The 16,388-nt window shown below is 47.5% G+C and overlaps 1 protein-coding gene across 5 annotated transcripts in view; it reads left to right on the top strand.

Annotated features, from left to right (window-relative positions):
- The window catches only part of FRMD6 (FERM domain containing 6), a 47,326-nt gene extending 31,833 nt beyond the window's left edge, over positions 1–15,493 (top strand). For 3 of the 5 annotated variants that reach the window (XM_030949694.1, XM_030949691.1, XM_030949692.1), the window contains exons 4-15: positions 298–388; positions 519–652; positions 1,249–1,325; positions 3,633–3,819; positions 5,609–5,764; positions 6,310–6,375; positions 6,459–6,527; positions 7,613–7,787; positions 9,623–9,955; positions 12,034–12,159; positions 13,530–13,621; positions 14,677–15,493. In XM_030949694.1, coding sequence (XP_030805554.1) covers positions 298–388; positions 519–652; positions 1,249–1,325; positions 3,633–3,819; positions 5,609–5,764; positions 6,310–6,375; positions 6,459–6,527; positions 7,613–7,787; positions 9,623–9,955; positions 12,034–12,159; positions 13,530–13,621; positions 14,677–14,961 — 1,791 coding nt within the window. In that variant the 3' untranslated portion in view covers positions 14,962–15,493. The remainder of the gene's footprint in view (positions 1–297; positions 389–518; positions 653–1,248; positions 1,326–3,632; positions 3,820–5,608; positions 5,765–6,309; positions 6,376–6,458; positions 6,528–7,612; positions 7,788–9,622; positions 9,956–12,033; positions 12,160–13,529; positions 13,622–14,676) is intronic. The other 2 variants (XM_030949695.1, XM_030949696.1) reach the window with 2 other exon arrangements.
- Positions 15,494–16,388: the final 895 nt, after the last annotated feature.

Here is a 16,388-nt window from a genome sequence, read left to right as displayed (position 1 = left end):
GGCTTGGAGCAATCTGGGATGGTGGAAGGTGTCTGTGGGGTGGAACATGACTGTGAATGTTCTGATTTCTGCCCCCAGAACATCTCCCCAGTGCTGGGTTCCTCCACCACCCGCTGCTCTCGAGCTGCCCCATGGTCCTCTGAGCATCCCAGCCCTGGCAGAGCTCTGGTCCAGGCTTTGGGGCCACAGCTGAGCCCCACAGCCCATCCTGTCACCCCCATCCTGCTCGGGGTCCTGCTGAGGGGTTTGGGGGGCACAGATGCATCCAGGGCTCATTTAAAGGCTTTTTTTTAACAGGTGAAGATTTTGTGCCAAGAGTTACTGGTGCAGGTGTGTGACCTCCTGAGGCTGAAGGATTGTCACCTCTTCGGGCTCAGCGTCATCCAGAGTAAGTCAGGGTGAAAAATTAACACCTTTGATGATGAGGAGCTCACAATTCCCCATCCCCCCTCACCAATGGGTCACAGTGGGAGGCAGGGGACATGTGGGGATGCTGATGCCACCTCTGTCCCTCGCAGACAATGAGCATGTGTACATGGACCTGGCCCAGAAGCTCTACAAGTACTGCCCCAAGGAGTGGAAGAAGGAGGCCAGCAAGGTCAGCGGTGAGGTCTTGCATGGAGAGCTGAGGCCACCTCTGTCCCCATCACAGGTCACTCCCAAGACCCGGGAATGCTGCCAAGGGGTGGGGGGGCACTTGGTCACTGTGGGGCTGGGGGTGGATGTGCAAAACCACAGCCCTGGGGTTGTCCCTCTGAGTGCCACCATGTGCCCCAGCTGGGGTGTGTCCTGCATGCTCCGTCCTTGGAGCTCTGGGGTTTTTTTTCTATGATTTTTCTTTTCCTCCCTTATCCTTCAGCAGAATTTTTGAGGTCCCTTCTTCCAAATTCTGAGATAAATTTGGGGTTTTTCTCCCTAAAGCACTTTTTCATTCTTTCAGTGCTCAGGGGGTGGTGTGCAGGCTTGAGTGCTGGTGGATGATGGTGTGGGAGAGGGAGAGCAGCAGTGAGGTGTTGCAGAACTCCTGGGCTTGTCACACCCAGCCTTTTAAAATCCAAACCCCCTTCATTTCCAGCATTTTACGTGGAAAAATGGGCGCCAAACTCATAAGTGAGGAACAAAAACACCATCAGTGCCATGTGGGGCAGGGGGTGGCTGTGACAGACATGACCCCAGACAGATGAGAAGAGGGGCTGGGGTGTGATGCTGGGATCCCCAGGGGATTCCTGAAAACCTCCTCCATTCCAGGGCATCGACCAGTTTGGCCCCCCCATGATCATCCACTTCCGAGTGCAGTACTACGTGGAGAACGGGCGGCTCATCAGGTACGGGGTGCCCCCTGCCTGGGCACCTCTGGGGGGGCTGGGCACTTCCTGGGGTGTTTGTGCCCCTCCTGGGATGGTTGTGCACCTCCTGGCATGGCTGGGATCCTCCTGGCATGCTGTGCCTTTCCGGGGGTGTTTGTGTTTTTCTGGGGTGGGGGGGTTTTCCTGGCATGGCTGGACATCTCTTGGGGTTGTTGTACCCCTCCTGGGGTGGCTGGGCACCTCCTGGGGCTGTTTATGGCTGTGTCACAGACATTTCTTTTATGAAATATCCTCTCTCAGGATTTTTCCTGCTGAAGCTGAGAAGTTCAGCAACAAGATGTAAACAATAGGTTATCTGCTGCTGTGGGATGCAACAGGTCTGTCTGGATTGGCCCAGCTTGGATGTTTGGAGATAATGGCCAATCCAGAACTGGGCTCGCTCAGACACAGTCCGAGAGAGCGGGGTTTGTTAACATTCTTTACTTTTCTATTCTTAGCTTAGGAAGCTTCTGAAAAGCTCTCCTGCTTTTTCTTTTTAGTATACATATAATGTAGTATATATATACCATAAAATAATAAATCAAGCCTTCTGATAATGGAGTCAACCATCTCGTCTCTTCCATCACCCAAGACCCCTTGTGACAACTGTCACATGGCTGGGTGCTGAGTGGTTTCTCACAGGGCCAGGTGGGGACATCTTCTCCAGACAAAGCCTTTTGTCGGGTTTTATTTGGGATTATTGTATTTGGGTTGTCCCCAGACGAAGGAAGGAATGATAAATCTGACTCCATGTTCTCAGAAGGCTCATTTATTATTTTATGATCTGCATTATATTAAAGAATACTAAACTAAACTATACTAAAGAATACAGAAAGGATACTTACAGAAGGCTCAAAAGATAATAATGAAAACTCGTGACTCTTTCCAGAGTCTGACACAGCTTGGCCCTAATTGGCCAAAGAGTCAAAACACACCAAAAATCCAGTGAAACAATCACCTGTGGGTAAGCAATCTCCAAACACATTCCAAAGCAGCAAAACACAGGAGAAGCAAATCAGATAATTATTGTTTTCCTTTTCTCTGAGTTTTCTCAGCTTCCCAGGAGAAAAATCCTGGGCAAGGGGATTTTTGCAGAAAATGTGAATGCCACAGGGGATGGATGCTGTGTTTAGGGGTTTAGCACAGCCTGACTTGAACTTACCCAAGGCTGGGTGGGAGCTGCAGCTCCTGCTTTGGGGTTAAAATGATGTCCCGAGGGCTTTGGGGACACAGTGGCACCTGCACAGAGTTTTTGAGGGGGTTCCTCCACCTGGCTGGTGAAGCAGCTGTGCGTTCGCAGAATTTAACAAATTTTAACAAATAGGGAAGAGGGAACAAAACCCTTTGGTGCCCCCTCCTTGAAGGCTTCCCTGCTGGTGTCCCCTGGCTGCTGACTCCTCCCGGTGTCCCCTGTGTTTTGCGGAGGCAAACAAACTCCACAACTTTGTGAAAGTTGTAAAGCTGCTGTGTTTAGTACAGCGCTGGACACATCTGGAGATTGTTCTCCTTAAAAGACATGGGCACCTCTGGGAACTCCAGATCCTGTTTTATCTTCCTCTCAAATACATGTGCATGCAATTTCACAATAGGTTTATACTTATTAATTTTTACTGATTTTGCGTGACATTTGCCGCTAATTCTTCTATATCAGAAAGAATTCCTGGGTCAGTTTGACTTGCTTTCATAGCAGACTTTTTGGTTTTTTGTCTGCCCCCCCTTATCTCTTTCCTTTGGCTGAAGCAGTTTCTCTGAGCATAGGTTTTTTATGAGAACAGGTAGTCAGACTAAACAGCTACATTTTCAAACTACAGACTTAAAGATGTACATTTCACCTAAATCAAAATAGATTTCTGTGACGGTGTTCACAGGGGTCTTAGGATGAGGGAAGAGATGAGGATCTGACTCCATGTTTCAGAAGGTTTGATTTATTATTTTATGATATATATTATGTTAAAACTATACTAAAAGAATAGAAGAAAGGATTTTATCAGAAGGTTAGCAAAGAATAGAAAAAGAAAGAATTATAACAAAGGCTTGTGGCTCGGACTCTCTGTCCGAACCAGCTGGGTTGTGATTGGCTATTAATTAGAAACAACTAACATGGGCTAATCAAAGATCTACTTGTTGCATTCCACAGCAGCAGATAACCATTGTTTACATTTTGTTCTTGAGGCTTCTCAGCTTTTTAGGAGGGAAAATCTTAAGGAAAGGATTTTTCAGAAAAGATGTCTGTGACAGATTCCTACTCTGGAAAATTTCCCCTCTGTGTCCCCTGTCCCTCCCCAGTGACAGGACAGCTCGGTACTACTACTACTGGCACCTGAGGAAGCAGGTGCTGCACTCCCAGTGTGTGCTGAGGGAAGAGGCTTATTTCCTGCTCACTGCCTTCGCCCTGCAAGCCGACCTGGGGGACTTCAAGAGGAACAAGCACTACGGGAAATACTTCGAGCCCGAGGCCTATTTCCCTGCCTGGGTAAGGAATCCTGCTCTGCTCCCTGCTCTGGCTGCGTCCTGGGTTAGTCCTGGTTGTAAATAACCTGGGACAGTGTGGTGCTTGTGAGGGTTCCCAGGACGAGGTGAGAGATGAGACTCCATGTTCTCAGAAGGCTGATATATTATATAATATAATGTAATATAATGTAATATAATGTAATATAATGTAATATAATGTAATATAATATAATATAATATAATATAATATAATATAATATAATATAATATAATATAATATAATATAATATAATATAATATAATATAATATTACATTACATTACATTACATTACATTACATTACATTATTACATTACATTACATTACATTACATTACATTACATTACATTACATTACATTACATTACATTATATTACATTACATTACATTACATTACATTACATTACATTATATTACATTACATTACATTACATTACATTATATTACATTATATTATATTATATTATATTATATTATATTATATTATATTATATTATATTATATTATATTATATTATATTATATTATATTATATTATATTATACTACATTACATTATATCATATTATGTCATATCATATTATGTCATATAATATTATATCATATATCACATTATATCACATTATAGTATATTACATTATATTACATTGCATTACAGTATATTGTATTACAGGATATATTATATTATAGTATATACTAAAACTATACTAAAGAAAGAGAAGGGATACCTCAGAAGGCTAGAAAAGAATGATAATGAAAGCTTGTGACTGACTTCTCAGAGTCTGACACAGCTGGCTGTGATTGGTCATGAATTAAAAACAATTCACATGGAACCAATCCAAGATGCACCTGTTGGTAAATGATCTGCAAACCATACATTTTCATATATAATTGTTGTTTTCATTATTTTCTGAGTCCTCTCAGCTTCCCAGGAGAAGAAATCCTGGTGAAGGGATTTTTCAGAGAATATCATGGTGACAGGACAGCTGTGGGGGTGGGAATAGCTGCAGGCTGGGGCTGCTGGGGAATTCCCTGTGAGCTGCAGGGATGCTCCTGAGGGATTCTCTGCAGTCATTGCCCCACCAGCATCAGGTGCAGCCCTTTGGGAGCTGGTGGCACAGAATCCCAGAGTGGTTTGGGTTGGAAGGGCCTTAAAGCCCTTCCAGTGCCACCCCTGCCATGGCAGAGACACCTTCCACTGTCCCAGGATGCTCCATGCCCTGTCCAGCCTGGCTTTGGGCACTGCCAGGGATCCAGGGGCAGCCACAGCTGCTCTGGGCACCTGTGCCAGGGCACAACAATTCCCAATCTCCCATCCATCCCTGCCCTGTGGCACTGGGAGCCATTCCCTGGGTCCTGTCCCTCCATCCCTTGTCCCCAGTCCCTCTCCAGCTCTCCTGGAGCCCCTTCAGGTGCTCAAATCTCTCCCTGGTGCCTTTTCTTCTCCTTCTCAACCTCTTTCCTTGGATATGTCCCAAAATCTCCTTTTTTCACACAACTCACTGAGGAGTGGTGGCCCTGGGCCTGTGTCCCCAGCCCACACACAGGGAGCCCACGTGTGCCCCAGCACAGGTGCCACCATGGAATGGCCACATGGAGCGCAATTCCCAGCAGGAAATCCTGCTGGCAAGAAGTCACTGGCTGCTGTAATGATTTCATTTTTTGCTTGGAGCTCTCTAGAACAAAGCTCCAATTTGCCCTTCTCCCTTGAAACCACCACTCCCAGGGGCCAGCACGGGGCGGCTGGACGAGCCTCTCTCCCCCTTCCAAACAGGTGGTTGCCAAGAGGGGCAAGGATTACATCCTGAAGCACGTCCCCAACATGCACAAGGACCAGTTTGCCCTGACAGCCTCAGAGGCCCATCTCAAGTACATCAAGGAGGCCGTCAGGCTGGACGATGTGGCCGTGCACTACTACAGGTTGTACAAGGTGAGCCCTGGCCCTGTGGCTGCTGGGGTCTGAGTTTTGGGAATGCTCTCCCTGAGAAATAAATGCTGGTTTTTTCTCTCCTGGCAATAAAGCAGTTTGTTTGCTGAGAGAGCATGGGGTGTTTTAATTGAATCTCAGAATGGTTTGGGTTGGGAGGGAGCTTAAAGCTCATCCAGTGCCACCCCTGCCATGGGCACGGACACCTCCCACTGTCCCAGGGTGCTCCAGCCTGGCCTTGGGCACTTCCAGGGATCCAGGAGCAGTCACAGCTGCTCTGGGCACCCTGTGCCAGGGCCTGACCACCTTCACAGGGATCTAATCTGACACACATCACATCTAATCTAAATCTCTTTTAGTTCAAAAGCATTCCCCCTTATCCTGTCACTCTCTGCCTGTGTCCAAAGTCACTTTCCATTTTTAATTTGGCACATTAATCACAGAATGGTGATTGGGGTGATTGTGGGAGGATCTCTGGGCTGAGGTGGGGTGGATTTATCCACTTCATGCTGCAAATTGTGTATTTAAAAGCATTTTCCCCCCCTTAGGACAAAAGGGAAGTGGAGGCCTCCCTGACTCTGGGGCTGACAACACGGGGCATCCAGATTTTCCAGGTAGGTGATGAAGGTGATGGCTGAGCCCAGCTCCATGCCCTTGCCAGAATCCTCAGGCATAGCTCCCTCTCCTCTTTTTGCAGAACCTGGATGAGGAAAAGCAGCTGCTCTATGACTTCCCATGGACGAACGTGGGGAAACTGGTGTTTGTGGTGAGTGCCACCATCTCCACCTGGAGCACTGCTTCCATCTCCAGGGTCCTCAGCACAGGAAGGACATGGAGCTCTTGGAGCAGGTCCACGGAAGGCCATGGAGATGGTCCACGGGCTGGAGCACCATTTCCTATGAGATGAGCTGGGGAGAGCTGGGGGTGCTCACCTGGAGAGGAGAAGCTCCAGGGAGAGCTCAGAGCCCCTGGCAGGGCCTGAAGGGGCTCCAGGAGAGCTGGAGAGGGACTGGGGACAAGGGATGGAGGGACAGGAGCCAGGGAATGGCTCCCACTGCCAGAGGGCAGGGATGGGTGGGAGATTGGGAAGGAGTTGTTCCCTGTGAGGGTGGTGAGGCCCTGGGTGTTCAGAGGGTGGGGAGGGTGTTTAGAGAAGCTGTGGCTGCCCCTGGATCCCTGGAATTGTCCAAGGCCAGGCTGGATGGGGCTTGGAGCACCCTGGGACAGTGGAAGGTGGAAGGAGGTTGATCTAGGTGTTCTTTAATGTCCCTTCCACCCCAAACCCCTCAGTGATCCCACCATCCCCAGGCAGGGTTTGCATGTGGGCGTGGGACGCTTTCGCACCGACCCGCAGCAGGTGATGAGACCCATGGGCTTAACAAGAGCTGCAGTGTGACCGTGTTCACAGGGGTTTTGGGATTGGGGAAGAGACAAGGATCTGACTCCATGTTTCAGAAGGCTGATTTATTATTTTATGATATCTATTACATTAAAACTATACTAAAAGAGTAGAAGTAGAAGAAAAGGTTTCATCAGAAGGCTAGCTAAGAATAGAAGAGCAAAGAATGATAACAAAGATTTGTGGCTCAGCTCTTCGTCCGAGCCAGCTGGGCTGTGATTGGCCATTAATTACAAACATCCAACATGGGCCAATCACAGATCCACCTGTTGCATTCCACAGCAGCAGATAACCATTGTTTACATTTTATTCCTGAGGCCTCTCAGCTTCTCAGGAGGAAAAATCCTAAGGAAAGGATTTTCCATAAAAGATGTCTGTGACACTGCAGCAGGGCTGGGTGAGAACTGGAGCCTTGTCCTCCCTGGGGCTGACGCCTCCCTTGTCCCACGCAGGGCAAGAAGTTCGAGATCCTGCCGGACGGGCTGCCCTCGGCGCGGAAGCTCATCTACTACACGGGCTGCCCGCTGCGCTCACGCCACCTCCTGCAGCTGCTCAGCAGCAGCCACCGGCTCTACATGAACCTGCAGCCCGTGCTGCGCCAGGTGCGCCGGCTGGAGGAGAACGAGGGTAGGTGCTCCAGGCCCCATTCCAGCCAGGACAGGCTCCCACGGGGTGTTTGCACCTGTAGGAGCTCCTGGTTCTCTGCGTAGGGATGGGCGCGAGCCCTGCTGCCGTCGCCGGTGTTGCGGTTCTGCTGCAGCACAGCTTTGGCATGTCCCTCATCCCTGTGAAAGCATAAGGTGTTCTTCTTTCCTCTCCTCATCTTCACTTCCTCTTCCTCATCTTCTCTTCCTCTTCCTCATCTTTCTCTTTCCCCTCTTCCTCCTTTTCTTGTTTGTTCTTCTTGTCCTGCTCTTCTTCATCCTCCTCTTCTGCCTCAACTTCTTCCTCTCCCTCATCCTTTTCGTGTGTCCCTTTCCCAGTGTCCCTCATCCTTGTGAAAGCATAAGGTCTTCTTCCTCTTCTTCCTCTCCTCATCTTCTCTTCCTCATCTTTCTCTTTCCCCTCTTCCTTCTTTTCTTATTTGTTCTTCTTGTCCTACTCTTCTTCATCCTCCTCTTCTGCCTCAATTTCTTCCTCTTTCTCATCCTTTTCATCTTTTTCTTCCTTATCCTCTTCATATTCTTCCTTGTTCTCATCTTTATCCTCTTTTTCTTTTGTTTTCCTCCTCATCTTTTTCTTCCATGTCCTTCTCATCTTTTTTTCCTTCTCATCTTCATCCCACTCTGCTCTTGTTTTCTTCCTCCTCTTCCTTCTTTTCCTGTTTCTCTTCCTCTTCTTTCTCTTCCTCTCCTTCCTCCTCCTCTCTTGCTCCTTTCATGTCTTTCCCCTTCTCATCTTCCTTTCTCTTCCTTATTCTCCTCTTTTCTCTCCTCTCCTTCCTCCTCATCTTCTTCCACCCTGTTGCATTGTCTTCCTTCTCCTCCTCATCTTCTTCCACCTTGTTTCATCTTCTTCCTTCTCATCCTCATCTTCCTTCTCATCCTCATCTTCTTCCATCTCATCTGCATCTTCTACCTCCTCGTTTATTTTCTTCTTTTCCCGCTCCTCCTTATTTTCTGTCTTCTTCTTTCTCTTCTTCCTCCACATCTCTTCTTCCTCCCCTTCTCCCTCCTCCTCCTCTGTTGGAGGAGCAGCCCAGCACAGGAGCTTTGGAGCTCCTGCCCCACCTTCCCTAATGCCACTGGGACAGAGCCATCCCCAGCTGTGCCAGGGCTCAGGTGACAATTCCTCTGTGTGCCAGGACATCCATGTCCCTCCAGAGGATCCAGTTTGCCCTGGGGGTCATGGGAATCACTCTGATTCTGTTCCTACCTGTGGTGATGACTCCAGGAAGGGGTAATCAATGCCACTCACGCGAGGTCACCAAACGTGGAATTTTTCTTGACTTGAGGTCACCAAATGTGGAATTTTTCTTCACTTGGGGTCACCAAATGTGGGAATGCTCCTCACTTGGGTTCACCAAATGTGGTGGAGTTCGCTGGGGTCCCAGGATGAGGGAAGAGATGAGAATCTTGACTCCATGTTTCAGAAGGCTGATTTGTTATTTTATGATATATATTATAAGAAAATGATATACTAAAACTATACTAAAAGTATTCTTTTAGTATAGTTTTAGTATATAATTTTCTTTTTGGATTTCATCAGAAGGCTAGCAAGGAAAGAAGAGGAATGAAAAATGATAATAAAATCTTGTGACTGACCAGAGAGTCCGAGACAGCTGGACTGTGATTGGCCATTAATTAAAAACAACCACATGAGACCAATCAAAGATGCACCTGCTGCATTCCACAGCAGCAGATAATCATTGTTTTCCTTTTCCTCTGATGCCTCCCAGGAGAACAATCCTAACGAAAGGATTTTTCATAAAACATGTTTGTGCAATATTTTATTTCCTGCAGAGAAGAAGCAGTACCGGGAGTCGTACATCAGCGACACGCTGGACCTGGACATGGAGCAGCTGGAGAAGCGCTCGCGCGCCAGCGGCAGCAGCGCCGGCAGCGCCCGGCACAAGCGGCTGTCCCGGCACTCCACGGCCTCCCACAGCAGCTCCCACACCTCCGGCATCGAGGCCGACCCCAAGGCCAGGGAAATGGGGCCTGAGGACGCCTTCTCTGGTGGTGCCCACCGCAAGCTGAAGACCTGCAGCTCCATGACCAGCCACGGCAGCTCGCACACCTCGGGCGTGGAGAGCGGCGGGAAGGAGCGGCTGGAGGAGGATTCCCAGGATGACGGTGAGGCGCTGCCTTGGGTTGTTACTGTAAATCAAAGGCGACTCCGACAAAGGGGAGAGAGAATGGTGCATCTGACTTGCCTTGGTTTGGAAAGACAGGAGTCTGCTGAGGAAGGCAGGAGTCTCCCTTGAAATGGAGAATGTGAGCCTTCCCCACCCCTCCGAATTGCTATAAATTTTAAATTAAGGGGCTCTCAGGCAAAAATATGGGAGCAGGAAATAACAGTTCTTTAATAGAGAAGAAAAAAAAATAAAAGGATAAAATAAACAATGCAGTCCACTAGAAGAACACTGCCAGAGTCAGAACCCAACCTGACACCCTGTGGGTCAGGGTTTTGGTGGCAGTCCCATTGGAATTGTGGCTGCAGCCCTCCTGCAGTGTCAGGGGTGGTTCTGTTGGAGCAAGGGGGTCCTGTAGAGAAAGATGTATTTTTCTTCTGGAGATCCAGTGGAAGGAGACACAGCCGCTGTTTCTCTGGGGAGTCCCGTGGAGAAGCCGTGCTGGTGCCTCAAAAACCTCTGGATTATATCCGAGTAGCAATGCTTGGCTCCTCCCCCTGGGCGGAGCATCTCACAATGGGGTGTTCTAGTTCTTATCAGTCATGCAGTGACATTCAATAGTCTGTTATCAGCAGAGGTCCCCTCCTGAGGGAGGTGTGAATGTGGTCACTCAAAGGCAAACTGCCCACTTGACAAAGATAATCTGCCATACAGATGGTAATTGAAAACATCTTGCATTGCAATCTTCAACAGACTCCATCACCAGAAGGCTAATTAATTACTTTATTATTACTATGTTTTTTATTATTACTATTTATTACTATTTTACTATTTATTACTATTTTTTTATTATTGCTATTATTACTTCACATCAAATCACCACTTGGGATTTGAAGCAGCCGCCTGATACTGACACTTCGTATGATTATTCCTCTACATTTCTATCTACTGATGAGGATCTTACTCTTCTAGTATATTAATTACAGTCAACTTCCAATCCTCAGAATCTGCTTTAAATCCAGAGAAGAGTAATAAACATAATCTTATTCATATTAGCCCTATCACTGACACTAAGCATTGTATCTAAACTGAATCTGCCCTGCACTCACTCTGCACACACCTGCTCACCCTGCACTCATCTCTGATTCTCTCATGACTATCCCATGACAGTCCAGCACACACACACTTGGCCCTGCTAGGCCAAGGGAACAGAACATCCTCGCTTTGGGTAAACAGTCTCCATATTGCATTCTACTTTAGCACAGCACAGGCACAGCAAGCGAGATAAGAATTGTGTTTTCCTTCTTCTCTGCTTGTCTCACAGCTTCTCTCTGTTCAGGCATGGGAATACCACAGGTTGTCCAGGCACTAGGGTGGTTGGAGGGTGTGTGGTGGTCTTTGCAAGGATCTCAGGTCCTCATTATATAGATTGTCAGACACTAAAGATTTTAATTTTTTTAAGATTTCTTTAGCGGGGGTAACAGCTCCTGATAGTTGTTATTTTGACAGCATCTTGCACAATTTATTCCTGCAAATGGCAGATTTGCTTTCTGCTAGATGTTATTATTGAGGGAAGAGATGAGAATCTTGACTCCGTGTTTCAGAAGGCTGATTTATTATTTTATTATATATATCATATGAAAATTATATACTAAAACTATACTAAAATAATAGAAGAAACTATACTAAAAGAACCCCTGCGAAACTCCATGTTTCAGAAGGCTGATTTATTATTTTATGATAAATATCATATGAAAAGAAAATTATATACTAAAACTATACTTAAAAGAATAGAAGAAAGGATTTCATCAGAAGGAATGAAAAGAATGATAACAAAATCTTGTGGCTGCTCACAGCCTTGACACAGGTGGCTGTCATTGGTCATCAAGTAAAAACAATTTCACATGCTGGGTAAACAGTTCTCCAAATCACATTCCAAAGCAGCAAAACATGGAGAAGCTGAAGCTTCCCAGCTTCTCAGGAGAAAAGATCCTAACGAAAGGATTTTCCATAAAATATGTGACAGAGGGTGCTCCGAAGGGGCACGGCTGACTTGTCCTGTCTGCTGGTGCCCTGCAGAGATTGAGATGCTGGTGGATGACCCCCGGGAGCTGGAGCAGGCTGGGGAGATGGAGGTGAGCCCCGACATGTGTGTCTACATCACCGAGGACATGCTGCTGTCCCGCAAGTTCAACGGGCACTCGGGTAAGGTGCTGGCTGCTTCTCTTCCCAATGCCCTGGTGCCAGTCACGCCTTTGGGAGCTGGGATGGGATGGTCTTCAAGGTCTAAAGAGGTCTTCAAGGTCTAAAGAGGTCTTTAAGGTCTCTCCCAAGCCTGGTCATTCTATGTGTCCTGGTTTAGGGCAAATTTGGGAGAAAATTCCAAAAGGGGGCCCCTGCAGAAAGCAAACCCACACAGCCCCTCCCCACAATCGGTTTGGGAAGGATTCCTCAGAGATAAGTAGAAAGAACCTGTTTATTTAACAGGCACAGCATCCCCAGCACACACAGTGAACAATACCAGGTGACACCACTCTGTCACTGCTCTGAAATGATGACAAATTCAGAAAGTCTCTCTTGGGGTGGTCGCTCTGTTATCAGTCCCTCCTGTGCTGGGGCAGCTGCTGCAGCCACAAGATGCAAACTCTTGGAGTTCCCAGGCCCCAGTCCGGAGCAGGCTCGAGTAGGTCCAAAAAAGAGAAAGGAAAAACAGTCCAGGGAAAAATTGGACTGCTTAGCTAAACTAACTAATGAGCAGAAGCAAAAAGCAAGAGCAAAGCGAAAAGCCCAGCAAAAAGCAAAAGCAGCACCAGGTACTGCCCTGTCTGTGTGTCCTGCCAGACATGGGGGAGCGGCTGATAACAAAACCAAAACAAAACTTTCACTCTTCAGAGCCAGTTTTGAAGGCACAGACCATAATATTCAGCATAAACAGAACACACAGATGGGGCTACAAGCATCACAACATCACCCTGGGACACCGTGGTTCTCTGGTGTTGGCAGGGCAGAGTTAGCCCCAGGTGTCTGTTTGGGATGCTGGGAAAAGCTGTTCACTCAATGGGTTGAAGGAGTGATGGGGTAAAGAAAAGAGGAACCTCTCTCAGGTTGTGCCAGGGGAGGTTTGGATTGGATATTGGGGGAAATTTCTTCACAGAAAGGGTTGTCCAGCCCTGGCACAGCTGCCCAGGGCAGTGCTGGAGTCCCCATCCCTGGAGGGATTTAAAATCCCTGTGGATGTGGCACCTGGGGACAGGGGACAGTGGTGGCCTTGGCAGTGCTGGGGTAACAGTTGGACTCCATGACCTTCTCTGGAGCTGTGCTTGCACCCAGAAAGTCGCTTGCAGCTCTGAGCTGGGAGCTACTGGGAGGTCTTTGGGGATGCCAGGCTCCCTGGGGACAGCTTTGGATGCCAATTTGGGGCAAATTTGGGATGCTTTGTAGGCAACGCTGTTTGCAGGTGGAGCTGTTGGGCTGAAGCATTGCACTGAGGGAGCCTTTGCCCCCATGGACAGCAGGAGTGGATGCCGAGAGAGCTGAGCCACCCCAAAATAACCTTTGCACCCTCCTCTGTGCAGGACTCATCGTGAAGGAGATCAGCTCCTCCACCTCCAGCTCCTCAGAGACCGTGGTGAAGCTGCGCGGGCAGAGCACCGACTCCTTACCCCAGGTACGTGGGGCTGGGGCTTCGGGATTCCCAACTTTCCTGGAGAAAAGGAGGCTCAGAGGTGACCTCATGGCTCTCTGCAACTCCCTGAAGGGAGGCTGCAGACAGGTGGGGTTGGTCTCTGACAGAACCAGAGGACACAGCCTAGCTACATCAGGGAAGGTACAGGTTGGATTATCAGGATTATTAGGAAGAAATTTTTCACTGAAAGAATAATAAAGTACTGGGATGCTCTTCCCAGAGAGGTGGTAGAGTCACCATCTCTGGATGTGTTTAAAAAAAGACTGGACGTGGCACTGGGTGCTATAGTCTGGTTGTGGTGTTAGGGCATAGGTTGGACTTGATCTTAGAGGTCTCTTCCAACCTCATTATTCTGTGAGTCTGTGAATTCAGTGAATTCTGTGATTCTGTGAATTCTGTGATTCTGTGAGTCTGTGTCTTTGAATTCAGTGAATTCTGTGAATTCTGTGAGTCTGTGATTCAGTGACTTCTGTGATTCTGTGAATTCTGTGATTCTGTGAATTCTGTGAGTCTGTGAATTCTGTGAGTCTGTGAATTCTGTGAATGCTGTGATTCTGTGAATTCTGTGAGTCTGTGAATTCTGTGAGTCTGTGATTCTGTGAATTCTGTGATTCTGTGAATTCTGTGAATGCTGTGATTCTGTGAGTTCTGTGAGTCTGTGAATTCTGTGATTCTGTGAATTCTGTGAGTCTGTGAATTCTGTGAATTCTGTGATTCTGTGAATGCTGTGATTCTGTGAGTCTGTGATTCTGTGAATTCTGTGATTCTGTGAATTCTGTGAGTCTGTGAATTCTGTGAATGAGTCTGTGAATGCTGTGAATTCTGTGATTCTGTGAATTCTGTGAGTCTGTGAATTCTGTGAATGAGTCTGTGAATGCTGTGAATTCTGTGGATTCTGTGATTCTGTGAGTCTGTGAATGCTGTGAATGCTGTGAATTCTGTGATTCTGTGAATTCTGTGAATTCTGTGATTCTGTGAATTCTGTGAACCCCGGGGGCTCCCTGGCACATCCTGAGCCTCCTCTTGGCTTTTCCCAGACGACGTGCAGGAAACCCAAGACATCAACAGACAGGCACAGCCTGAGCCTGGATGACATCAGGCTCTACCAGAAGGACTTCCTGCAGCTGGCCAACCTGTGCCAGGACACGGCACAGAGCTTCACCTTCGGCTGCGCCCACGGCCTGGACCACGAGGGGCTCTACTGCAACGGCTGCCTGGCCCAGCAGTGCATCAACATCCAGGACACCTTCCCTGTGAAAAGAACCAGCAAATATTTCTCCTTGGATCTGACCCACGACGAGGTGCCCGAGTTCGTGGTGTGAGCGTGGGGAGGCTCCGGCGCCGCCCTGCCCTGCTCCCTGCAGACCGTGCTGGAGACCTTGGCCCTGCTGGGGAAGGGGCAGGATGGGGATCCCGCGGGCACAGAGTGGATTCCAGAGGAGTTTGTGCCCAACACAAGCTGTCTCGTTCCGAGGGGCAGGGGCGCAGCTCAGCTGGAGCTGGCAGGAGCCCGCCTGTGCTTTGTCGTGGCCTCTCTCCCCCCACTCCTTGCCCCCAGGTGACTCTGGGGTGGATGGAAAGTGCCAGACTGTCTTGTTCAAGCCAAGCCAAAGAAATGTAAATAACCCTAAAGGCCAGTATGGGAAGGGAGAATTAAGCAATAACCAGCCAGGTGATGTTCCATGGAGGAAGGCATGGCCAGCAGCTCCTGGGGCAGAGCGTGAGCCCAGTTTTTTTCCAAAAACACGTGCTGGAGGTCAGGCCACAGCAGTCCCAGCCAGGTGGATGATGGCTGGAAGCTCTCAGAGCCATTTGCAACTTGGTTTTTATTTTTTTTTTTTTTTTTTTTTTTTTTTTTTTGAGAGCAAAAACCCCAAAACCCCCCCAAAAAAAAGAACCCACCCTTCCAAAAAAAAAAAAAAAAGAAAGCAAAGCAGGATGGGAAAAAAAAATAAATCCCCTATAAGGATAATGCAATAATGCATTCCAAACATTGAATATCTAGAGAATACATATATAAATATATCAAGGTATGTATGTTTATATATGTCTGGATCTTATAGACCCATTTGCATTTTACTCCTGCTCTGAAACACCTTTTATACAAAAGATCTGCCTCTCTTCTTTCATGAACTCTATCAAAAATCCTATTTTTTTTCTTCCTAAGCACCAAGGTGAGAAAACAGACTTTCCTCTTGAGGAGAATGCGCATCCTTGCCTTGTCTGTGTAGCTCTTCCCACTGCATCTCCCTTCCCTTTTCCCAAGGCTTTTCATGCATCCTTAGGTGTCTTACAGCTGCAATAATTCTGCCAGAGGATGATGGTGACGTGCTAGGAAAATCCAGGGGTGGTTTCTGAGTGTGTCCCAGGGAAGGCAGACAGCCCAGGTGGAATATTTGCTGATTGCAGAGTTAATTATCACAGCACAATGCCTTTGTAGTGGATATTTTTAATTAGAGTTTAGCCATTGACAGCCAAAGTTTTGCCATATTTTGATACACCACCTTTTTTTTTTTTTAAACTGGAAGCTTTTCTTAAAAAAAAAAACAAACCCAAAAAAATTATAATTATTTTATAAATAAGCACAATCTTATTTTTATAAGAAATGTCGGGGGAGGGAGCTGAGAAATGGGAGCTGGTACCAAAAGAAATGGAGAGGAGCTATAGGCACAGTGCAAAAGAAAAATAAAAATCTCTTGGGATGTTGGGATATGGGAGAGCTGCTGTGGGACTGTGGCACTGTGCCCCC

This window comes from Camarhynchus parvulus, chromosome 5, assembly GCF_901933205.1.
Source record: "Camarhynchus parvulus chromosome 5, STF_HiC, whole genome shotgun sequence".
Classification (NCBI taxonomy): domain Eukaryota; kingdom Metazoa; phylum Chordata; class Aves; order Passeriformes; family Thraupidae; genus Camarhynchus; species Camarhynchus parvulus.
This window is presented reverse-complemented; position numbering and strand designations above follow the sequence as displayed.